We start from the raw sequence: 24,821 nt of genomic DNA on the forward strand, positions 1-24,821 counted from the left end.
GCAATGATTTTTTTTCATAATTTAAAAGTTAATTTTTCGCAAAAATGTGAACTAAAAAATTAAAAAAAAAAACATCGGAGCACTTAGGTATAGCAACACTGAGGGTACCATAGACAACAGAATACTTCAATATACCAACTTGTATAAGAACATTATCTGTACCCTGATTACATTTACACTGTATTACATTTACTATGTGTTACATAACTGTTGTATACAAATGAAAAAAAATCCACCTAAATCTCGTTTCTTACAAAATTCTAAAATAATATCAAACAATATATATACATCGAAAATAAATAGAACATAAATAAATAAAAAAATCAACTAGACTTTTTTGATCTTAAATCCATTAAGCCACAACGAAACAAAAAAAATCGACACCAAACTTTTTCCTTAATTTCTCCAATATAAGACATATGTCAAAAATTACTGACAATATATATTATATTGAAAAAAAAACATATTTCCATACACGAGTTTGTTACAAAATATTACAATTCCTCTTTTTGTTGCTCTTTTGGTTTGGTTTCATGTTGATTCGTTCAGCTTCTTGGAAGCGACGGACCAATCTGACCAGTTCATGGAAGGCCTGGTCCACATTCATCCGAGCTTTGGCACTGCATTCTATGTAGGGTACTTTCAATTGCCGCGATAACGCATGAGCTTCGTCTAATGATACCTACAGTTAATTAGTTGTTAATAAAACTTAATTTATGTTTATCATAACTATAAAGAAAGATTACTGACCCAATCGGACTCATTATTTGGTCATTAAGGGAGACCTAAATCTGAATGAGGTCCTTAGTTGAACAAAAATTTTACCATGGAAAGTAAATTGTATGATTTGATTGATCACACTTAATAATATCACAAATCTATTTGTACTGTAACCAAACATTTTAATGAAAGGTGGAAAAAGGCAAACGGTAACTGGATATTGCTAAATTCGTGAAGTGAATGTTGTCCATAGACAAACTATGTTTAAACTATAAAAGTTTGCAATGGCATAGCATAACCATAAAATAGCCTTTCTGTTAATAAGACAAAAAAAACATACCACTCTCTGATGTTCCAAATCAGCTTTATTTCCGACCATTAGCATTGGGAACTCATCGCGGTCTTTGACACGTAGGATCTGTTTGTGGAATTTGCACAGCTCGTCAAAGCTGGCATGGTCAGCTACGGAGAACACCAGCAGGAAACCTTCGCCGGACCTCATGTACTGTTCTCGCATTGCACTGAATTCTTCCTGACCAGCAGTATCTAGAACTGTAGTTAAAACTTGTTAGTATTTTAACATTTTTATCAAGTAAGAAAAATAAATAGTTTTAAAGAAGTAAAGATGATTCATAGATTATTTTTTGTTCAATAATTTTTTTTAACACCCATATTTTAATTTCTTTACATTTTACTGGTAACTATCACACTCTCCAATTTTTCACTGCCAAAACACTCTTACAAAAACAAATTGTCATCCGAGTCAATTTATTAATCCATATCCTGTCATCTCATAGTCAAAAAAAGTAAAAAATCAATGTGATTTATGAATAAACTCATTTTATAACCATTTAGAAAATTCACTAAAAAAATTATAGGGCAAATATTTTGAGTAGCCTTTATAATAAATGTTATAGTTATGATAAATCTTACTAATATTATAAATGCAAATGTTTAGATGGATATTTGTTAACAGATATATCCCGAACAGCAGCATGGATCTCGCTGAAATATGGAATAAATGTAGAACATAGTCTGGAAGAACACAGAAGCTACTAAGGAGTTGCTGGTGACAGCTAGTTTTAAGAAACATGAAAAATTTATGTATAAACTCATAATACTCACTATCCAACTTTGCTGGAACATCATCAATGACACACTGCTTTGTGTAGCTGTCTTCTATAGTGGGGTCATAGTCTGTTACAAAATAACTCTGAAATATGTTACACAAAATATTGGCTTATTTACTCAAAAATAAAGAAAAATTATTAAAAATAAATTGGAGCATATACTTGTTGTATTTATGTAAAGAAAATCCCTTTTAAAAGTGCATGATATATAAAATTTAGTAAAATATGCACTAAAAGTATACAGTAATTATAAGCAGAAAAAAAATAAATAGAAAAGATAAAAAAAAGTTGTATGTTTTTATATATGTTCATGACACATATTAAACATTAAAGCTCTCATTGTTGTTTGACCTTTGACATAGTTTCTCAGAACCACATATGTTATGGGCTATTTTAAATCTAACGACTAATGTTACTTGATGACAACATAATGTTAATTTACTTTTTCAACTATTTGTCAACAAGCTGAGAAATAGCCATCAAACATTCAATAAAGACTAAAAGACTGATCAAACCAAAAAAAGAACAATGTCTCCCTCATAAATCAAATGTTATCACCTAGTTGAATGAAAAACAGACAATGGTTGATACATTTCAGGGGGATCAACTGTTGATGCAACTTGTTTATTACTCAAATATTTTATTATTTATAGAATTTCCCTTCTAACTTTGTATCAGTAATCATGTGGTACAAATTACTAAGCAGGAAATGTGTCCATAAGCAAAACTGAACTGTAAAAACTCTATGTTTACAATCTTTCTTATAATCATCCTAAGAAAGTTTTTTTGGAACAATTGAATCTTATTTCTTTTATTATTCTATAGATGAGCTGTATTCCAATTAACTCGTAATAATTCTTACAGAAGTTAAAATTTATAAAACCAATGATGACGCTAGTGGGCGGCGTCTGAATTAAGACCTTGGTTTATAACTATCCTCCACACTATTAATAAGTATGATTGTATTCAACACATTCACAAAAAACACAAGAAAATACACCTTTGCCAGTATCAAAAACAATCAAATAATGAGAGTTATTTCATAAATATTATAACAGATTAGATGTAGGCGTAGTTCGAGCCGAATACGGAGATTTTCACCTGAATAAATTGTATAGTAATGGCACTCTTTCCGACTCCACCGCCGCCAACCACAACCAGCTTATAGGTCTGCGCTTGATTAGGTCTGTCCGGTCGCGACATTTCTCACGTTTAACACTACACTTGCGGATTAAGTAATAAAAATATTGGTTTACTTTAATTTATCTATTTCACTACTTGATGACGGCCACCCCAAAGAGTATAATAAGTATACTATAGAAAGAGGGGCAACTCGCACGAAGTCGTGGATCCACGGCGATTGTGGCGCTCCATGCGTATAATCGCTGAACTATTTTTTTTGGTACCTATATACGTAGGCACGCTTATTTAGCTCACTATAATAATAACTAATAAGTGGGAATCTAATAAAGTTAAAATTGACATTAAATCAATGTTCAAAAATAATATACCCACTTATGTAGTTATTAATATAGTGAGCCGATATCAAGTAGCCTTCTATGAAATACCTCTATTAAAATGATCCTATTATTATTGGGGAAATAAAAACAAAATATTTTTATATTTTTGTACATTATTTATTATATTTCTACATAACTTAATTTTAAATCTATGCAAGTACATATACATCAATGACTTTCAAGATATCAGCTCAATATTTTAATTTTTAATATATATATTTGAAAATTACATTTACGGTAATAAATAGTATAGCGCGGTCACAAAAAAATGCATACCCTGTAATTAAAACCAACCCCCAAAATATTTTCAGTCACATGCAAGCTGGCAACTGGCAATTTGTAGTTATTTGCGAGTTTAAACACTCTGAACATATTCTCTTACAACATAGGCAAGCAGATTTTTCTTTACAATAAAAAATTACAAATAAAAAAATATATTTTTTACATATACACACATGGACCCACCTACTAATTTCAGACACATCAGTTTATGGCTCTATAATTCCAGTGATTGGCACACATTTTCTGAACATCACTGACCTTCTCTCAGGAAGGGGGAAACCGTGTATATGTGCACCTACAACAAACAAACAGAATGTAATTTCCTGTCAAGTATAGGAACTGATATGTAAAATGTATTAGAAGTAGGGCACCATTCAATATGATAACCGGAAAGTATAAATCACTGTGGTGCTAAAAACTACACCAAAATACGAAAATATTTAAATGTTTAAATGAGTCTGACGTATGGGAATAACATGAAAATTTTTATTGAATTGTAACTTACCATAATCAGTCCATCTAAAACACAGTTGCGTACAGCGTCATTTTTCACGAAAACACATTTTAATTAAAAACAAAATGAATGAAACAACATTTAACTAAGAATACAAGAACAGAAATAGAAATACGAAAAAACGTAGCGATTTGATGGCACATGAATGTCTCGATGACAGAAATGATGCTTCTTCTCAGCCATGAGATGAAATAATGTTTACCATTATATAAAAGGTGGCGCCACTTTCCGTACAAACCGTCCTTCTTCTAAGTTTCCACCCCCTGGGCCACCCGATGATTCAATTGGCACGTTTCGTTTTACGCTCCATGTTGACAGATGCAGTAAGCAAACATCTCTGCTCATTTGTAATATAAAACTGAAAGTTCATTTAATCTTTTAATTATTGTATAATAAGTAATATTTCACCAGATGTATTTCCGAGACAATTAATTCTATTAAATTTACTATAATGTTTACTTACAACCCATTTGACGCGCTGTTACGGGGATAACTTAGTATCGGACTAACCTGCCTACTCTCTTTCCTGCTTCTTCAAACCTTTATGTCTTTATGTGTTCTAACATGGAAAATGAAATAAAAACCTATTTTTCGGCAAAACAGTTTATTAAGTTTATTGTTAACAACTTATAGAGTAGTGGGACAAAGTTACTTCTTGCCAGCGTCGTAACCAGGCATGACGGCTCGTAGCGCAGCACGTAGTTGTTCATTAACATTCTCCGAAGACGGAGGCTCCTGGAGACCACGTCGGCAACATGGGCAGCACTTTGCGTTGCTCTTGAATGCCAGCTTCAGGCACCCTAGACAGAAGTTGTGACAGCAAGGTGTGGTGATGGGGTTAACCGCTACGTCTTGACAAATAATACAGAGGAAAGCTTGCGTAACTTGCTCGATAAACTCTTTTTTACCGCTTTCATGGCATACGGTAAGGCATTCTTTCCACAATTTACTGTTCAAAGTATCCGCCTCGATGGCATCCTGCTCTTCTGGTGTCAGTAGGTTGCTGTTTATTTTTGTATTTTTGGTATTTGGACTTTTAACATTAAAAATACTTGGTATTTTTTTCTTTGGACTTTTCTTTGGATCATCACTTTTTTCAGTATTCAGTTTTTCGTTTGATACTTTACGTTTCTTCTTGGGCGGCGAAACCTTACAATCAGAATCTGATGAATTATTAGGCTCTCTTGCTTGCTTCTTGCTACCTTTGTTACCTTTCGACTTTTTCTCTTTTAATTTCTTTTTTTCTGCTTCAGCTTCTAAATAACCGTCAGGGTAAATGATAGAATATTGCTTGGCATTAGGTTCCCACGGCGCTGGGTTCGGGTCGTCTCTACGAAGTAAATACTTCCATACTCTAAATCCGGATAGGCCCTTTTCTGGATAATATTTCACAACTTTATAGATTCCATCGTATCTGATACCCTCACTTGGGGCGTACTTAGGGAAGTGGCGCAACATTTTATACGAACGAACCACACGAACAGGTTTACCGTTTCGCCATGCGTCACCTGCGTCTCCGCCTTTTTCAGATACTTCGCCAGCAGCACAGTTGCGCGCCAGTGCTTTATTTTCACGTGTGAGCGTTTGGTCACATGACTGTTCTGCCGTACGCTTGTTGCCTGATAGATCGCGCCCACCACTGCCTGTGTAAGTAAACTCGTTGCCGTTATCGACATCGTCTTCATAACCGCCAGATAATACAATACTGTACGCACCCTCAACATCCCGTCCATGTATACCAGAGACTGGGGGTCGATGTACACCAGTCTCTGAGAGTTGAATTCTAAACCTCCAACACATGCCCACTTCTATTCCAGGGATTGGACCGAAGTGATTTGGTGGCATCGTACAAGTCTTGGTTTTTCCAACGCAGGCCATACCTCGTCCCCAATCACGATTTGAACGAGCCTGTTTGCGCTGCTGGCGTGCAGCACCAGGCGCGACAACAGCTGCTGTATCTCGTGCGCAACTGGGACAGTACCAGTCGTCATCAGGTAATTCGGTTAGCGGCGGCCGCAGACATGTCATGTGATAACCCAGATCGCACTCGTCGCACAGCACGATTGTTTCTGGGTTCTTCTTCCCTAAGCATACGCAGCAGCCACAATCCTTGCAGGGCATGTTGTCGTCATCGCGGCATGTTAAACAATTTAATGCGTGTGATCTTTTTTCAGGTTGAGTTTTCATCATAGTGGTATACTGTTTAGTTCTTTCTTTAACAGGTACAACCTCCTCAATGGCAAATATTTTATCAAGCACTCTTACTTTGGTTTCATTTTGTGGTACTGAATCCGCACCTAGGTATAAGGTGCCCACCAATTCATGGCCGGAAGCTATTTTTTTTATCTCTTCTACCTTGAAGTCATACCAATATCCTTTTTCTAACGGTTCATCTGTATTGTAGTTAACCATGATCTTCTGACCTATTTTCAGATCCTTTATTTCCAAAACAGTACGCGCTCGAGGCCTTATTTCTTTTTCTGTACAGTATAAATCTGAATCCTCTTCATCGTCGTCTAATTGTATTTTGTACAAAACGGACCTATCAGGCTTAAGTTCATTAGATTCACTCGATTTGTGCCCATTTTGTTTTTTCGTTCTGGAACGTGTACTGAAAAAATTAGTAATACTTGCTTTCGTGACTTTGGCGTTTTTATCATTTTGAATTATTGATGGTTCATCGTTATGGTCATCTTCTTTGACAGAAGTTCCTTCTGTGTCTCCATTCGTCCTGTTTTCATGACTTACATTGGTACTGAGAGTTTCAGGATCATAGACTATTTGAATTATTTTTCCTTCTAACCATGTACCTTGTTCTTTATCCTTTGTGTCCACTAAATCTCCTACTAAATATAAATCACTTTCTGCATCTTGGTAGACTTTTGAATTACTTTTTGTTTTATTATTTTGTTCATGATTTACCTTTTGGGTTTCTGTTTCTGTGCTGTCAACGGGTTGCACTTTAATCATAAGCTGAATGACGTCGTTCAATTTAATGTTGTAGTCATGGAATGTATAACCGTCTTCGAGCAGTTTCCCGCCGTAAAACAACCGTTGTGACTTCGGTTCAATGTCAAACTTCTCACTTATTATTCGTCGAAACTTTTCAATCTTCGTCAACTTTGATTCAACAACAACAACACTATCTGGTTTACCAAAAGTTCTTATTCTCACGTGCATTTTTACAGTGTTATTAACAACAAAAACAGTGGTTTTAATTTACGAAACACACAGTGCCAGCTGACAGTACTTTATCGTACAACAAAAGTGAATAACTACCAACCAATGGCGATAAAGGTTGCTGCCAAAATGGAGGCAAAAATGGCGCCTCTCTCCGGTTTGTTTATTGTTAGTTGATAAGGTCGAAAAATATTCTCTGTGGATATTTTATATTTGAGGTAAGTACTAAGTAGATAAAAAGTAAACAATGAAGTGAAAACCTCATAGGTATTATGTAATTCAGAAAGTAAAACTATAACCCTACTTTTAATGTCATCATTATAGTAATGTAAACAAATCTTATCGTACGATACACAACTTTCGCTAAATTATGCATAAATATTGCTAATTACGAAATTTTGGAACCTTAGTGTATCTGGCTGACTTTTTATATTAAAAAATTATATAATCGGCAACTTTGCTTCAGTGATTAGGACTGTAAATAATAATTAACCATGAAAATAAAAAAATTATAATTGCTATTCATGACATTTTCAAAGAGTGAATAAGATTATTTACTTTCACTTAATTTGATAAAATAATGGAATTGTTTCTTACCTGCCAGTGGCATTCAAGTTACCAATACAGTACCTATTTATTTATATGAAAGAAATATATATTAAAAGTTTAAACAGATCTTGTTGGACTTACTTAAGCACCCTTTATGATGTCTATCCACTCTTTTGTAGCCAAGAAGAAGTTTTGTTGTGTATGAACTGCTTATCATTTTGTTTTTTTTCTTTTCAGCTTCTCGGAATGCTTGTATATTCGAGCCCAACATACTGACCACAATACATACAGATGACTGAAAAAGAAATACAAATTCCATATTATATAAAGAAAGTATAAGAAAATATGATTTCATGATTAGTTGCATGAAAAATTGTCCATAGCTTGCATTGAAGGAAGCACGGAACGCCCTGAAGAGAATTCATGTGAAATGTTTATTCTAACAATATTGATTTGTGCTAGATAGAGCATTGTGCTGGTGATATACTGAAGCTCTATAAATTAAAAGTTTTTTTAACAGAAATATTACATTTCTTGTATTTTCACACACATCCTTATTCCTGCCATTCTTTACCTAAGCTGTAATCAAATATAAGCAATAGAAATTTAAATGCTATGTGATAGAACTTTGTGATGATCTGAATTATTAAAATTTTCTAATAAAATTTGTTTTTTACATATTGCTACTAAGATCATTGTTTATTCCTCGATAACGACAACGCCACCTTCATTTTATATACTCTTTGGCCACCTTCGTATAATTACTACACTGTCAACAAAACAAATCAAACAAAAATCCTTTAAAACTAACAAATCTTTTTTCACACTTAAATACTTATTACGACTTATGTTAAAGTATGTAAAAATAAAATTTAATTTAACAAGGCAGTAATGAAGTTAATAAACAAAAATTTGGGACTTGGCTTGGCAACAAAAAGAAAAATGTCAACTGTCATCGTGAAATAAATAAGAGACAAGTTGGACAAGTCTATCCAACTGTCAAAAAACTTAAATATAAACGACAAAATTTTGTTATATTTCTTTATATTCGAATAAAATTGACTGAAGTTTTCTCTAAAATGTTCTCTACTAGTTCCCAACGAAAGTTCTGGACCTTCAGTGATGAAAATGAACTCGCTCGACACCGGGAGAAACATAATTTGAACTTCATTTCAAAACATGGACAACACATCGACGAATATCAGAGGTACAACTTCTTTTTATCGCCAGAGGAAGAACGACTACTACTACGACAGTACGAACTTCATCTGAAGGAGTTCTGTAAAAGATTTTCCCCGCCAATGCCTAAAGGCGTTACTGGGACAGCCTTTCATTATTTTAAACGTTTTTATCTATACAATTCATCAATGGATTATCATCCGAAAGAGATTTTAGCGACTTGTGTGTACTTAGCTTGTAAAGTTGAAGAGTTTAATGTATCTATCGGTCAGTTTGTGGCAAATATTAAAGGAGACCGTGATAAAGCATCTGATATAATATTAAATAACGAATTACTTTTAATGCAACAATTGAATTATCATTTGACAATACATAATCCTTTTAGACCTGTTGAAGGATTTCTAATTGATATAAAAACAAGATGTAACTTAGCAAATCCTGAACGATTACGAACTGGTATAGATGAGTTCTTAGAAAAGGTGTTTCTGACTGATGCTTGTCTTTTATATGCGCCTTCACAAATAGCATTAGCAGCTGTCTTACATGCTGCGAGCAAAGAGCAGGAGAATTTAGACAGTTATGTAACAGATATGCTGTTCCGTGATGCTGGACCTGATAAGTTAGCAATTTTAATTGAAGCAGTACGTAAAATCCGTTCAATGGTCAAGATGGTTGAGAGTCCAGCGAGGGAAAGAGTAAGAGTGATTGAGAAGAAATTGGACCGTTGTCGGAATCAAGAGAATAATCCGGACAGTGAGATATATAAGAGACGTGTGCGGGAGGCGCTTGATGAGGATGACATTCCTCATAGTGGAGCTAGCAGGATGTCACTTGACACTAGTGGAGTGTCACAGATGTTGTCTCCGTCTGCCTCGTAAAAATGATTACCCAGATTGTAAATTTCTATGGCTGTACTTTATTACTTTTATTGAAAAATTGTCTGATTTTTTCAAAGACTAAGCTATTTGTACAGTTGTTTCAAAAGTGAAAGTTCAGTCTTAGCTTAATTTGACTTGATTATATTTTGATTATTACATAAATGATTGTTAATAAAATTAAATGAGACTTTTTATTACCTTGTTTTTATTATTCTTTTTGTATATCTTGGTAGTCCAAGATCAATGGCGTGTTTCGCCTTCCACCGCGTCCTGCTACGCCTTGTTAAACCTAAAATTGGGTTCTTAGACCTTAGATCCTTAGGTCTACGGATTCAGGTGAAATCCGTAAATCTTACTAATATTATAAATTCGAATGTTTGGATGAATGAATAGATGTTTGTTTGAGGAAATCTCCAAAACGGCTAAAAGGATCTTGTTGAAATTTTGCATGCATATAGAACATAGTCTGGAAGAACATATAGGCTACTAATGATGTTTTTTTTTTAATTCAGCGCGGATGGAGTCGTGGGCGACAGCTAGTTTGAATATTTTTTTTCTTAACATATATGAGTTTAAAGTTTAATAAAACAAAAAAATATAAATAAAATTTTATTGTCAGCTTCCATTATGATCCTCTGTCAAAAAGACTCCAGGAATAGGCGGGATTCTGCTCGTAAGAAGACTGACAACTGCTGACAGTACGCACAAGATGGCGCTAGTTGCCGCCATCCACCATATTGTCGGATGGTGGAATATGCACACGCCATTCTCTGTGTACGCGCATGTTAAATCTAAAAATAAAAGTTCATTCATAAATCAGTGATTCGAACTAAAACATCAAAAAGATCTTAGATCTTTTAGACATTGCAGCATTGGATACAAAATATATATTTTCTTTGATTTTATATAAAAAATCATCTTACAACTTATCAGCATGTAGAAGAGGTGACCTAGAAGATGCGCCAGCAGGCCTATAATGGCAGAGGAGACGCCAAGCGCCAGTGGCTTGTCGCGGCGTCGCACCGACCTCAGTACAACCATGCCTTGCATTGTTATAGATGCTCCTGAAAACATAATGAATTTTTACTAAATAACGAAATAAAACATTATTTATACCTTCAATTTGATAATTTCTACCACCTAGGCTTTTCCAGAAAGATTTTTGTATTGTTGAGGATTTTTTAAATTTACATATTTTTTGTTTGTTATTAAAAGACTTTTATTTTTTCTAAAAATGTGTTTTCAATCGGATTTTTAATCATTTATATACGCGTGAATTTACCATAAATCCATAAAGAATAATCACAAAAAAATAAACCATTTATAAAGCGCCATCTAGTGGTTGAAAGTAGCGAAGTATTTTCTATACTCACCAGCGGCTGCCAGCGTGAGGGCGAAGAATAGGAGATAGAAAGAGTAAGTGGACTGACAGCTCGCCACGCTGCAGCTGCCGCGGATTGCTCGCTGCAAGCCGCACGTGCAGTTCTCGAATAATCTACAAACAAAATCTAATGAGAATATATTTTGAAACAAAAAATGTTTAAGTTTTTTTTTTTTTTTTAGTTTACTAATGAACACTACCTTGGTTGTTTATAGAACAGATTGTTGACTTTTTGTTTCAACATCAATGATGGCCAACTTATCTATGCACATGGGTAAAAGTTGTCTTACACGAATCCATTTAGATCTTCGTACTGTTCGCAGCCTGCGTCACACGGCGAGAAGTACGTGGTGTGCGCGTCCACCGCGCACACAGGACTGAAGCCGTAGTTTGCAGTGTTACAGCTATACAAAATATTAAGTACACTCATAATTTTGTTAGTAATCTTTTTCGGTTGATGAGTATGCGCTGAAGATAAAACTCCGGCACTATCGTTTTGGGAAGAGATAGCAAGGGAAGTAAACTCGTCGGCGGAAATAAGAGATAGGCAAAATATATTTTTTTCATCTGTCCCATCGTCTCTTAGTCAACCTTCTAACTATTTGCCATATTAATTAAAAAAAGAAAACAGATGACGATCGTAAATTATCAAACCACGCATCCTAACGTCAAAATAAAAACGTTGGTTTTAGGCAAAAGCAAATGCCAGTGAGTTCAAACATCTCACCCGCAATGCGCACTGCAATCCGGCTGTGTGTACACATCATCCAAGCCGGCGATGTCCCCTCCCCCGACGCCGCAGCCCAGCGCTGCCACCACGGAAAAGAACGCGCACACAAACAACGCCACCACGCCGCCCACACGCGACGCAGTGGTGGCCTTCACGCCGTCACTACGACGACTGGAAAAACGGAACCTAAATACCTGTAGATTTAAAGATAACGACTAAATGTAATCACAACACAGGTAAATGTAACTAAGCAATAATTAATATTAGGCTTAGAGAGTAATAGTAGTGAGTAGAAATCTTTCATAAACCCGCACTTTCCCCAAAAAAACCCAAAAAGAAAATATTACTAACAGTGACAAAGAAGATGATAACAAGAGATCTGAATATGTCATTGATGGCGCGGCTGGTGCGAGGGTCGTTGCGCAGACTCTCGATGTGGTAGCGAGCTTGCACAAATTCCGTGTCATAACTGATGAAGCCGAAAAGACCGGCGTATAGCAACGACAGCGCGAACGTCTGCTGCATTAAGGAACGGTTGCAGAGAACTCGACGGAGCGACGACAGGAATTCTGTAGAGATTGATCAAATCAGGACGTTTAGTTTGTAAGAACAGGAAACTAATTAAAGAGTAATGTAGTCACGTTTTGTTTAACACATTTCACGTTTACAATTACATCGATAAAAAGCTGTTAAAATTCTTTAGGTAGGAGTTTATAGTACAATATTAATCTAGACAAAAATGCATCGGGAACAAAAAAGTCATCATCGACGGATATAAGCAACATCAGAGGATCTGGGCTCTGATCTAATACGTTGCTGGTTTTTGAGGAAAAGATACGCGTCTTTCTTATATCTTACCAGTATCATGATTCTCAATCTCCTTGAACTGCGGCATTCTCTTGGGGAAGAGAGTGAAGAGTACGGAGAACATGAGAGTAAGCATGCAGAGGGAGATGTGTGCGTGCCACCAGTCTGCCTCCACCGCGCCGGGCCGCAGCCAACTCTGCCCGTTCAGGCCCAGAGATAGACGGATGGAGATCAATATACCTGCAACAAACCATTCTTATAACGTGATATTCTATAATCTAAGATGGATTTTTTAGTAACCACAATTAAACTACCATAGAAGTAGGGTCCGTTCTGGGGTTCGTGATCATCCAGGTAGGTTAGACCATGCGCCCACACGCTGATCTTAGTCAGGGCACACAGCACTGCCGTTAGTACTAGGAAAGCCGTGCGTGCAGACATGTATAAGTCCTCGCCTGATGTCAAAGATCTGTACGCTGAAATTGTACCTCCGCCGCATAGCTCTGCAAATTGGTAGAGTAAATAAGGTTATTATTTATGTTAGGGAAGGTTCCTGAAATTTCTAAATGGCTACATTATATTGTTAATGAATGACATTAAAATTAATTTTAGCAGTCATTATATGGAGCTTTGGAATGTATCAAAAACTGATTTGAAAGGAACGAAGGCATTTCACTCATCATAAGAAACCTATGAGTACAACTATCACTTGATTTAGACTTTGTCTAGAAAAGGACAGAGTAATACTGTTCCCAAAAATGTTGTCCCTCACCCACTGCTAAAGGATGTGATTCCTCATAGGGAAAGGCAAGCACAACCAATCCCGAGGCAGCTGTGATGCCGAGACATCCAGAGAGCGCCAGATTTCTCCAGGACCTCCCCCACCAGCCCAGCGCCGCGCCCAGGAGGAATTCCGCTCCTGCTGTTCCTAGTTTTACCCAATCTGAAAGTAATAACAAAGTATAAAAGAATATTAACGCTTATAGCGTAGTGGGTAAAGGCTACCGTTTTTGGTTATGAATAGGAAAGGGACTTATCTTTTTTCTGCAAACCTTCTCTTCTGTCCATTAAATGTTGGCATTGCAATGCCAACATTAAAATTCGAGGTTGAAACCTTTTAACTTTTTTAAAAATATGTTTGTGCAAAGGTCACTGTGTTATTATGCCGCTTGCTCGTTTATTAACTTCTGGTATAAAAAAAAAGGTCAGGATACTTTTGTTTACCTTCGTTGATTGAGCGTAGGAAGCCAGTGCCTGCATTTCTTCGCAGCAGCAGGTAGACGTTAGTCTCCAACAGTACCACGATCAGTAGCGCCCCCTGTAGGAACAGATCGAAGCGTGCCACCGTCAGGATGTAAGTACGGAGAAAATGCCATAACTTCTTGTACGCTGCAAAATGTGAGGAAAAACCTTATTTTTTTTTATATCATAAGGTGGCAAACGAGCGAGCGGCCACCTGAAATCGCTGAAATATCGAAGTGACCGTTGCCCATAGACATACGCAATTGCATATGCGTTGCCGACCTTTAATCAACGGAGGAGTGGATGCACAGAATGAAAACATTTTCCCCTTCCATGCATCCTCTCATCCGGAAAGTCCACTTCCACTTCCCATCCCTTTCCTTATGCGAAAAAGGGTGGGAAGGGAAAGTGGATTAAATTAGGCATCTATTGCTTCCACTTGACGCCTGTCTTCTGTGTGGTCGTGGTGTTTCACCGGGCGAGCCGGGACAATTCGTGCGAAGATGTTAAAGCGGGCTCTACTACTGTTGAATATTGTTTAAATACTGATAAATGAATAACTGATAAAACTATAATTATTTTATTAACTACATAATTAGTATGTTTTATCTTATTATAATGTACTTAGCTATTTCCATGTTAGATTACAATATTTATCAATGAAGTAAACACAATTGATTTAAACCTTTGTGTAATTCTCATTCTTTTGGTTATTAATTTAAAATAAACTTGAAATTATAAATAGTTTACTAACTGTCGTACGCGATTACGTCTGCGTAGGATTTAAAAAAGATATTTATAAGTATCCTATGTGTTCTTCCAGACTATGTTCTACATCTTTGCAAAATTTCCACGATATTCATGCATTCTGGGAATACTTTCAAACAAACATTCATCCTTCCATCTTAACATTCGCATTTATAATATTAGGAAGATTATCCTGTATTAACTTAATATCTTTAAACTTTAATTATCTATTTACATAACTTTGACGTAAATAAATTGTAATGTACTTACCATTAACAATAACACACCCCATCATGTTATAAAAGTCCAAACTCCAATATCTTCATTAAAAAACTTTCTCGTGATTTTTTAAAACTAACTTCCATTAAAAAGAGTTATCATTTTCATTTAAGTTACTAAAGTTACTGTATAAATAATAAAATAATTTATTTTTAGTAACTATTATTATTTTAATGTGAAGTAGTTATCGATTATTATAAAAATCCATTTATATACAAAAACAACGCGTTTGTTAAAAAGACTCGCAAAGCGATATGATTGAAAGATATTTAGCGATATTTTTTATCACTGTCCGTCATGATAGGTTTTTAGGGTTCCACATACATGATAAGTTTACACCCCATTATTTTTACTATTTAATACTCAGAAAAAAATACGACTGTATAAAAAGATACTGTATAATTTATGTCCAAAAAAATTATTATCTAGTTTATTAATTTTTTAATCAACAATAAAAAGCAGCTTTGTGTATTAAACATTAGCTGACGCCAGTGATTCCGTCCTCACGAAATTAAAAAAAAACTTAATTAATAAATGTGTGTGTGCAAGACTATGTTCTACATCTATGCTAAATTTCAGCAAGATCCATATAGCCGTTCTGCAGATACCTTCTAGCAAACATCCATCCACGTATTTTTATTTGTATTAATTTAATCAGAGGAAGTTTTGTTATGACGTTATCGTGAGTTATTTTGTACAGAACCCAATAGATTAAAAGGTTTCGTACTCACTAGAGAAACGTCAATACTTTAGATAATATTTATCTGTGCTGGGCATAATAAAGGTGAAAATGTAGTACATTTTTCTTTATAAATCACTATTTAATCCCATTTATGAATGTACAGTTTTATTTTGCTTATTGATTTGCATACAGCCAAAAACATTATATCTAGATTTATTCAGTATTATTACAGTAAATAAATACTTAAATGTAATTAGTTTTAAATGATAAAATAAAAACACCAATTAATAATATTAAATTAATTTATTTTTACACTAATAAATAAAGTTTTCATCATAAATAACCTAAAATTACAACTTTTAATGCTTCCATTAACAATAACGTAAATATTTAAAAAATAATATTACAATTATTATATTATAATTACCCGTAATTAATATAATAAGGTCCATTAAATACAATTGTAGCGTTAAAACAGTTTTCATAATAAAAACCGGGGCAACACTAAATTGTTTTCATCACCTCTTGAAAAATTCCTTTACTCTGATTCTGTCAGTACACAATCCAGTTACAATTTGATTTATGTTTACAATATTGAATCGAGAGAAAGGAATTTGAGAACACAAGACTATAACTGGTGGAAAATTAATAGCCATGCGAAAAAATCTGGCGAATTTTAAAAATCAAGTGCTTTTTACAATTAATAATATGCATTACTTTAGTAAGTTCGTAAATACACTACTCTTAAAGGCCCTAGTTATAGTGTCCTTGTGAAAGTTCCCCCTGTCGTATTTGAACGGAAACACTTCTCTTAGTAGTCTTCAAGGTCCCTAAGTAATAATAACTAAAAGTATTATGTATTTAATAAGCTTATTAAATACTATCTCGTGATTTGTGATTCGCTGATTAATTCCACTTGAGTAGTTTTCGCGCGACGCCTGTCCGCCAGCTTGATGCAGACGACACTGGTGAGGGTGATGATGAAGGCAAAGAGTACCATGCTACCACTGGCAATTACCATAGAGTAAGGATGCTGCTTGCTGTGCAGATGACATCTACCACCTTGCCACCAAATACAATTCGTTTCTGCAAAAGATAACTAGGTCCCATATGAACTGCTTTGAGCAGAGTTTGAGGATCGGCAGTTGGTATTAACCATACACGGAACGAAAATATAAGCGGTCCGTGTATTTGGACCATTAGTTGACTGGTTTTGGCAAGTCATGATTTATAAAATTTAATTTAACCACAACTTTAAAAATGGAATGACAATTTCTAGAAAGTTGATACAAACTTATTAATATATGTGTTGACCAAATCTTATAAATTCAGACTCTACCCTCTACGTATAAACATGATGACATACCGCTTATTCTAATAAATATAAGATGTCCGAAGACAAAAGCGAAGAGAGCTATGAAGCCGCCGGCCAGCCCGAGCAGCACCGACTTGTCGCGTGGCTCCACTATACGCAGTAGTAAAGTGCCTTGCGCTTGGAAAGACAATGCTGGAACAAAAATGTCACTAAATTACAATACAATTTTGACGTTTAATGATGTACAAATACCAAAAACTGCCTTGATATTAACTTACCGGCAAAAGATAGTAGCATTGCGAACAACATTTGATGAAACTGGTAAGCTCCGGTGCAGGAGTTAGTACTGCAGGGCCCTTTGATAGCATGATAGGACGTAGTACAAGTGCAATTGGTGAATACTCTGTAAGATAACACAATAAATTGTAAAATTAATAGCTGTCGCCCATTACCCCGTCTGCGAGTAATTAAAAAAATAAATAATTAGTAGCCAATGTGTTCTTCCAGACTATGTTCATTATCACAGTGTTTACTTCTTTTAAATAGCTATTTTGGTACTGTTTGGGACTGTATGTTAAGCCTAGAATACTCACTGCAAGCCGTCCACCTCCTCTATACCGGAACAACCGGCGTGACAAGGTGACATATACGTCGTCATCTGATCAGCTACGCACACTGGTGCGAATTCCTGCCATTGCGGGGCACATCTAAAATGTATACAGTTGTTTTGTCTACATCAGTAATTTCCATATTAATCCAGGGCATGCAGCGGGGGTGCAGTTTTTTGAAAAATCTTTGCGAATCGCTGCGTTATTCGATGACCCAATGAACTAGCGTAGAAGAGAAGGCTAGACAAAGTGCATTCGCTCCGAAGTGATTCCATAACGAATTTCAACAATGTATGGAACTGACGCGCGACAATCACGTGACTTATCGAAAGTGATAGTAAATTCATGCAATTTGTCTGGCCCCGCTGGTCTGCTCTCTTTTTATATCATAAGGTGGGAAACGAGCGAGCGGCCACCTGAAATCGCTGAAATAGCGAATTGACCGTTGCCCATAGACATACGCAATTGCATATACGTTGCCTACCTTTAAATCGACGGAGGAAAGGATGCACAGAAACATTTCCATGCATCCCTCACCCGGAAAGTCCACTTGCACTTCCCATCCTTTCCTTTTAAGAAAAAAGGTAGGAAGTGGAAGAGGACAAAATTAGGCATGCGGGACGCACACTCATCAGACGAAACGCGGAATTGCTTCCACTTGACGCCTGTCTTCTGTGTGGTCGTGGTATTACACCGGGCTAGCCGGGCCAATTCGTGCGAAGATGTTAAAGCGGGCTCTACCACTGTTAAAACTTCTAGTTAGATGGAAACGTATGAAGTCATAGTTGTCGTACCCACAAGTCTGACTGCACTGTGGTTGAATGTAATGGTTCCCGTGCAGACCGGCCATGCTGCCTGTGTTGCAGTTAGTCGCCAACATTAACGCAACGTATGCGATTATGGAGAAGAAGCACATTGTAGCTGTATGCTTTAGTACGTCGAGTCTGATGATACTCGGCATTAACGGTGGCGTGAACCTCAAGCCTTTATACTAGAAACAAGGAAATAGTTAGTCCCATCGTACACGGACAGATTCAAGCAACGAAGCTGTCGCTGTTGTCCGTGTACAGTGACTTTCACTGAAAATCTTAATTGCATTTATATAACATTATCTCAGTTTTTGATTTTTTTTAAGTATTAGGTGTTTGAGAAAAGAAAAATGTAATAAAGCAAATTAAAAAATAAATAAAAAATGTCACTTCTGTAATTTAGTATAGAGGATATGTGCAACAAAGTTTACAGACCAAAAGACTGTAGATGTCGCTAGTTCTAATAAAAAAGCATTTTATAAAAAAGAAAAAAAAGCCACTTACTGCTACTGCCAGTACGACAGCGTGGTAACGTAACATCTCAGCATTATTAAACGCACCATTTCTATCCAAATGTAGATAGTACTTTGCCTAAAATTAACATCAAAATTTCGATAAAAATTTACATAAGAAAAAAATTGTAAATACATTATAATTGCTAGAAGAAGACAATAAAAGATTTGAATAATTTTGGTAAGCCATGATTATGAAAAATATGTTATAAGCAATTGTTATTTAGCAAAGCTAAGTAACTAGAAGATTGATTTTCCGATAAAAACAGTAACATATTTACTAAATAACTAAGAATTCTTGAACAAATAGATAAACATGAAATATAACATTACCCTGAGGTAGTCAGTCTGGTGGTAAGCGAAGCCCCAGACTGCAGCCGCTATCAGACCCATGGCGACCATCTGCGTTGTTATCAAAGTGTTGGAAAACACCCTGTATACACTGGAAGCAAAACCTGGAATAATAGCGTAGTTTTGATGCGAAGTCATTACTTCTTTTTGTCTAATTATCTATATTAAAAATACATTTTTAGTTTTGTAATTCACATGTTAAATTTTACTTCCGGAGACAGACCGAGCTTTAATTATTCAGGATGCCTTGCATCCTTCGTCTGCTCATAAACGTCTCCACCGAGGACGTCGACTTTATTTTTATTGACTAGGTCTTAGTCAAAGCTGGTTTAGTGTACATTGGTAGACCAAAAATCTTTGAATTTTTTCGCCGATATGTGCTGGTCGCCGATATGTCACTATGGTTTCCTTTCACAATACGAACGTCAGTAAAATCTGTAGATATCAAGTCGAGTGCTTTACCACTGCGCCACCGAACTCATTACAATCATCCTGGACTATAAAATGATGTGTTTACCAAATCCCAAGTTAGACGACTTGGTGACGTTAGAAACGAAAGGCGAAGTCTCACTTATATCATTCGTGATGATTCTTGGTTCTTCCTCCTCTTCGTTGAGTTTTGGAGTGCTCAGATACACTTGGATACCGCTGAGTGTCATACCGATGGCTATCAGCAAAATCTGAACAGTCAAATTTGTCTCCACGATAGGTGTTAAAACGTTGTAAGCGACGACCAGACTCATGAGACGATAAGTTGAAAGAACACCTAAAAATACAAAAGAAGAGAAAATATCGTTAATGCTTTCACTCGTATATATAATTTCAAATATCTTAAAGGCTCAAGGTCATCCACGTGCTATATAGTGCCCTCCCCAAGCATTCACATTCACATATTAGTGCTAGGCCACTGGACTTAAGCCTTTTAATACCTCTCAAAGTATGTTGTCTAACGGTAACTTATTCTAGTAAATTATTAAAATTAAGACTGGCCACTTACCATAATGCATGCTTAATCTAGTAGGTGAACGATTGTCCATATAAATAATACCGTGACAAATAATAATAACCCTTGTAATTCCGAAGACTATGAAAGTGAAGAGAATGATAGACAATCTGAACGGGGTACTGGGAGTTAGTCCCAATTCTGGAGCCGTATTATTACCGTTACAGTATCCTGAAATTATTGAAATAATCTATTAAATAGCTATAAATTAATCTACACATCTGTGAATGATAGTGTCGATTACAGCGCCATCTATAAATATATCTTATATGAAAATAGCGCCATCTATTGTTGAGTAAATTAATCTGAAAATAATTATGTTATTGTAATTAAGAAATATTTGAAAACATACCAACACTTTCAGGGACAGTTACTTTAGGCAGAGCAAATAACAGCAGAGCACTAACTCCGGAGACGAGACAAGCTGTAACCACCATTCCTCGTCGCCGGCTGCTGCCTACCCACCCAATGAATGGAGACAACATTGCTTCCAACAAGGCCAAGAGAAGTATTAATAAATCTAGAACGAATTAAAACGTATCAAATCTTTGTTGGATAGAAATGTCTTGAAATATCTAACAATATCCTTAAACACATTTTTAACACAAAGATCTTTATTATTTGTTTTAAATCTAACCAAATACTATAGTATAAAATCTCTTGAATACGTGACATATCTTTATATCTACTTTATCCTCATTCCATAGAGTTTCATAATCAACAAACTTGCAACATACAGCCTTGACTCGCATTGAGTTGTCTAAAATTTATTTTTCCTTGTCCGGAGTTTGCTACACAAGTTGGTAAACATAATTAGTACATACGTATTTACCGTCTCGAAGTCTCTTTACTAGCCTATGTGTTCTTACAGATTATGTTCTGCATCTATGCCAAATGTTAGCAAGATACATGCAGCCGTTCTGGAGATACCTTCAAACAAACATCCATCCTTCCTTCCATCTATCTAAACATTCGCATTTATAACATAATTAACATTAAGATTGTACCTGGTAGATAATGGGGCAGATCTCCAGCTTTATTATTCTGTTTGAGAAGTCTGTAAGCGACTATCTCAGCCAATGTCACTGTTATTATTATTCCAATCATTGTGCCGCGAAAACTTTCCGCCACAAACGTACTGGCGAAAAGACATCCTCTTACCTTTGTCTTCACTATAAACATAATACAATAGTTGATAGTAACATATTTAGTAAGTAATTTTTATTTGATTAGTGATCAATTGATTTTGTTTTGTTTTAAATTGATTTGACTATGAAATTAATTAATGATTGTCTTGAGAAGAACCGTAAGAATAAATAGCCAATGGCATAATTGTACTGATGAATCACAACAGTTTTTTATACGTAATTTAAGTTCAGTCTAAAGTAATTTGACAAATCGCAAAAAACTCAAATTTTGTCTATTCAAGTTTATTTATGGGTATCACAAATTCCGAGGTGAACTTTCATTTACAATATATAAATGCAAGACATCCCTCTAGATAACCAACCAACCTGACGTAAGCTGACGGCTGGCCGTAAAAATAATCCAAAATCTTAAGATTTATAAAAACCTTATAAGGTAAGGCCAGGAAGAAGACATGCAAGATGGAATGCAAGAAGATGAAATGTCTTGACATATAATTAATTACCTGTGTTATATTTAGATATCCCTGAAGACGACATTTTGTTTTTTTAGACTACCTTAATGTAACTTTTTGGTCTTCAGAAAACTATAAATTTCCTCGCTGTACATTTATCTGTTAACAAATATAAAAACGAAATATTGTATTGTGATTAATTTGCAGAATTTATTTAATGCTGAATTTTAAAAATGTATTTTGTAAAAGCATAGCGAGAAATTAATAAATAAATCTAGTCTTTATATATATAATTCTTCTGTGCGTGTGTATGTCACTGAACTTCTCTCAAACGACTGGACCGATTTTGATGAAATTTTTTGTGTGTGTTCAAGGGGATCTGGGAATGGTTTAGATTCACAATTTTGTCCGCTGGACAATGTTTTCTTAAATTAATTTTTAATTTATTAGTAGTTGTTGATTTTGGAATGTTTTACATTGGATCCGACAGACGGCGCTACCATCGCAGTGTCAAATTTCAAATAATATTCGAATTAAAGACGTGTAGACAGGACAACGTCTGTCGGGTCCGCTAGTTTACTATAAAATAGCGCAGTACCTTTACCTTTAGCTTTGTCCTTCCATTTTTAAACACGTTTTAAAAAAACAAATACGTAACTTTATGAATAATTCAACTTATATAAAGCACACGTAAAACTGAATAGTGAAAAGGAAAAAGTTGACTGGTAATGTGTAAATTTTTGCAACTGATATGATCGTTACATATCTTCAATTGTCTGAATCTAATCTCCTATTTTGAAGTATGTTGATACGTTACTGTTACATTGATAAATCAACTCCGAGTTTCCTCTCTTAACATCTGTATAAAAACACTAGTTTTGCCCGCGGTTTCGTCTGCATGAAACGTTTTTATATGCCATTTTAAATATTCAGGCTAATTATTTAATTTAAAATTATAAAACATTACAAATATTGAAAAAAAATCACATCTTTATATATATAATTCTTCTGTGTTTAATTTATTGTGTGTGTTCAAGGGGATCTGGGAATGGTTTAGATTCATAATTTTCATCAAATATTAACTTCATATTAATTTATTTAAATTAAAGACGTGTAGACAGGACAACGTCTGTCGGGTCCGCTAGTAAACCTATATAAACTTTCATCCCCTATTGTTATTTTACACCCTAGAGAACTTTTAGAAACTTTGAATGTCATATTTATATTTTTATATGAAATTAACATCCTAAAAAATAAGTTATAAGTTTCTAAGTGTAAAACTGACGAAAATTTCATTCAACTTTCCAACCCCATTTTAAACCTTTTACAATCCTATTTTTCACATTAAAAAGTAGCCTGTGTCCATCTCAGAATTTAGACTATCGGTGTATCGAATTTCATTTAAATGGACTAAGCAGTATTGGCGTAAAAGCGCGACAGACAGACAGAGTTACTTTCGTATTTATAACATTAAGAAAGGATGTCATCACTTTCATTATCTTTGATAAACAAAAATAAAGATGTTTCAACGCATCAGATAAATTTCACTATCAAATAACATGACTACGGAAGTTTTAAACAGGTGGCTTTAGTTAAGAATATTGATATTTTAATATATATCATTTTTTACAAACTCTTATCTGTCTGCTATCTTTGATGAGGTAATTTTATTAGGTTTTTTTTAAACCAAACAGGTGTGTTAGGAACACGACAAATGAACCGGAACCTCTGTCTATCCACTTTGGGTTATGGGCGTGAATTGGTTGTGTTTAATCAAGACTCTCAATAATAATAATTTGTTAGTTTAACAGTGGTAGAGCCCGCTTTAACATCTTCGCACGAATTGGCCCGGCTCGCCCGGTGTAATACCACGACCACACAGAAGACAGGCGTCAAGTGGAAGCAATTCCGCGTGCAGTCTGATGAGTCCCGGAGGCCTTATTTAGTCCTCTTTCCCTTCCCATCCTTTTTCTTACAAGGAAAGGATGGGAAGTGGAAGTGGATTTTCCGGAGAAGAGGATGCATGGAAAGGGAAGATATTTTCTTTCTGCGCATCCTCCCCTCCGTCGATTAAAGGTAGGCAAGGCATATGCAATTTGCGTATGTCTATGAGCAACGTTCACTTCGCTATTTCAGCGATTTCAGGTGGCCGCTCGCTCGTTTGCCACCTTATGATATAAAAAAGTTAGTTTTATATTATAAGAGCGTCGGTAGCTCAGGGGTTTAAGCATTTGACTTGTAATCTGCACATCCTAGGTTCGAATCCCGCCATATACCAATGTGTTTTTCAGTTTTCGATTTATATATGTACGTTCCGACGTTCTTACGGTGAAGGAAAATATCGTGATGCACATGTCTGAGACGAAATTCAAAGATATGTGTGAAGTCAACCCGCAATGGACCAGTATTGATTATGTCCTAGACACCCCTAACTTAGGGTACGCTCCGCGTCCCTTACTGCGGAAATATAGTGAGCTGATGATGATGAGTTAGATGTATTTTGTTTGCTTTGTATTCTTAAGAAATTTTGCTGAAATAAAAATTAATCGTATCTTCTCTTTTGTAGTGAGCAATGAAATTATTGTAAACTGGTTAAAGATTTTTGTTCGAAAATAAACATAGCCAATCATATTATAAAAATTTATTTATATTTTAATTTTAAATTATTATTATGTACAAAACTTAAATCTAATAAATAATTATATAAATGAACTAATTATATTAAAATATATAATTTAGCATTTAACAATGTCTTAATATTAGAAATAAATAACCCGTAATTAATATAACAAGGTTAACAAAC

At 35.2% G+C, this 24,821-nt stretch overlaps 5 protein-coding genes across 6 annotated transcripts; 1 reads left to right on the forward strand and 4 right to left on the reverse strand.

Annotated features, from left to right (window-relative positions):
* Positions 1–3: 3 nt before the first annotated feature.
* Positions 4–3,139, reverse strand: Ras64B (ras-like protein 2). Its single transcript, XM_013318005.1, has 4 exons — positions 2,952–3,139; positions 1,846–1,933; positions 1,061–1,272; positions 4–682 (listed from the first exon to the last, which is right to left on the reverse strand). The coding sequence occupies exons 1-4, from the start codon at positions 3,051–3,053 to the stop codon at positions 485–487; spliced, it is 600 nt and encodes a 199-aa protein (XP_013173459.1). The 5' UTR covers positions 3,054–3,139; the 3' UTR covers positions 4–484.
* Positions 3,140–4,753: 1,614 nt separating this feature from the next.
* LOC106122128 (E3 ubiquitin-protein ligase UHRF1) lies at positions 4,754–7,563 on the reverse strand. Its single transcript, XM_013318004.1, has one exon. The coding sequence runs from the start codon at positions 7,344–7,346 to the stop codon at positions 4,815–4,817; it is 2,532 nt and encodes an 843-aa protein (XP_013173458.1). The 5' UTR covers positions 7,347–7,563; the 3' UTR covers positions 4,754–4,814.
* A 1,297-nt stretch (positions 7,564–8,860) lies between these two features.
* Positions 8,861–10,211, forward strand: CycH (cyclin H). The gene has a single exon (XM_013317751.1). The coding sequence runs from the start codon at positions 8,975–8,977 to the stop codon at positions 9,950–9,952; it is 978 nt and encodes a 325-aa protein (XP_013173205.1). The 5' UTR covers positions 8,861–8,974; the 3' UTR covers positions 9,953–10,211.
* A 336-nt stretch (positions 10,212–10,547) lies between these two features.
* Positions 10,548–15,254, reverse strand: LOC106121970 (solute carrier organic anion transporter family member 1C1). Its single transcript, XM_013317809.1, has 11 exons — positions 15,130–15,254; positions 14,095–14,259; positions 13,643–13,813; positions 13,185–13,373; positions 12,922–13,110; positions 12,415–12,632; positions 12,061–12,257; positions 11,624–11,737; positions 11,326–11,447; positions 10,876–11,016; positions 10,548–10,743 (listed from the first exon to the last, which is right to left on the reverse strand). The coding sequence occupies exons 1-11, from the start codon at positions 15,152–15,154 to the stop codon at positions 10,568–10,570; spliced, it is 1,707 nt and encodes a 568-aa protein (XP_013173263.1). The 5' UTR covers positions 15,155–15,254; the 3' UTR covers positions 10,548–10,567.
* A 1,430-nt stretch (positions 15,255–16,684) lies between these two features.
* On the reverse strand, positions 16,685–22,749 carry LOC106122251 (solute carrier organic anion transporter family member 1B1-like). Of its 2 annotated transcripts, none has more exons than XM_013318175.1 (13): positions 22,623–22,749; positions 22,070–22,177; positions 21,426–21,590; positions 20,771–20,938; positions 20,413–20,589; positions 19,987–20,181; positions 19,398–19,519; positions 19,057–19,143; positions 18,538–18,734; positions 17,729–17,842; positions 17,414–17,538; positions 17,187–17,327; positions 16,685–16,906 (listed from the first exon to the last, which is right to left on the reverse strand). In XM_013318175.1, exons 2-13 carry the CDS (start codon positions 22,101–22,103, stop codon positions 16,701–16,703), a joined length of 1,731 nt encoding a protein of 576 aa, XP_013173629.1. In that variant the 5' UTR covers positions 22,104–22,177; positions 22,623–22,749; the 3' UTR covers positions 16,685–16,700. The 2 variants fall into 2 exon arrangements, with proteins under 2 accessions (XP_013173629.1, XP_013173628.1); XM_013318174.1 differs by having other exon boundaries at positions 19,933–20,181.
* Between the last annotated feature and the right edge of the window lie 2,072 nt (positions 22,750–24,821).

The sequence above is a fragment of the Papilio xuthus genome, unplaced genomic scaffold (genome assembly GCF_000836235.2).
Source record: "Papilio xuthus unplaced genomic scaffold, Pxut_1.1 DF826933.1, whole genome shotgun sequence".
NCBI lineage: Eukaryota > Metazoa > Arthropoda > Insecta > Lepidoptera > Papilionidae > Papilio > Papilio xuthus.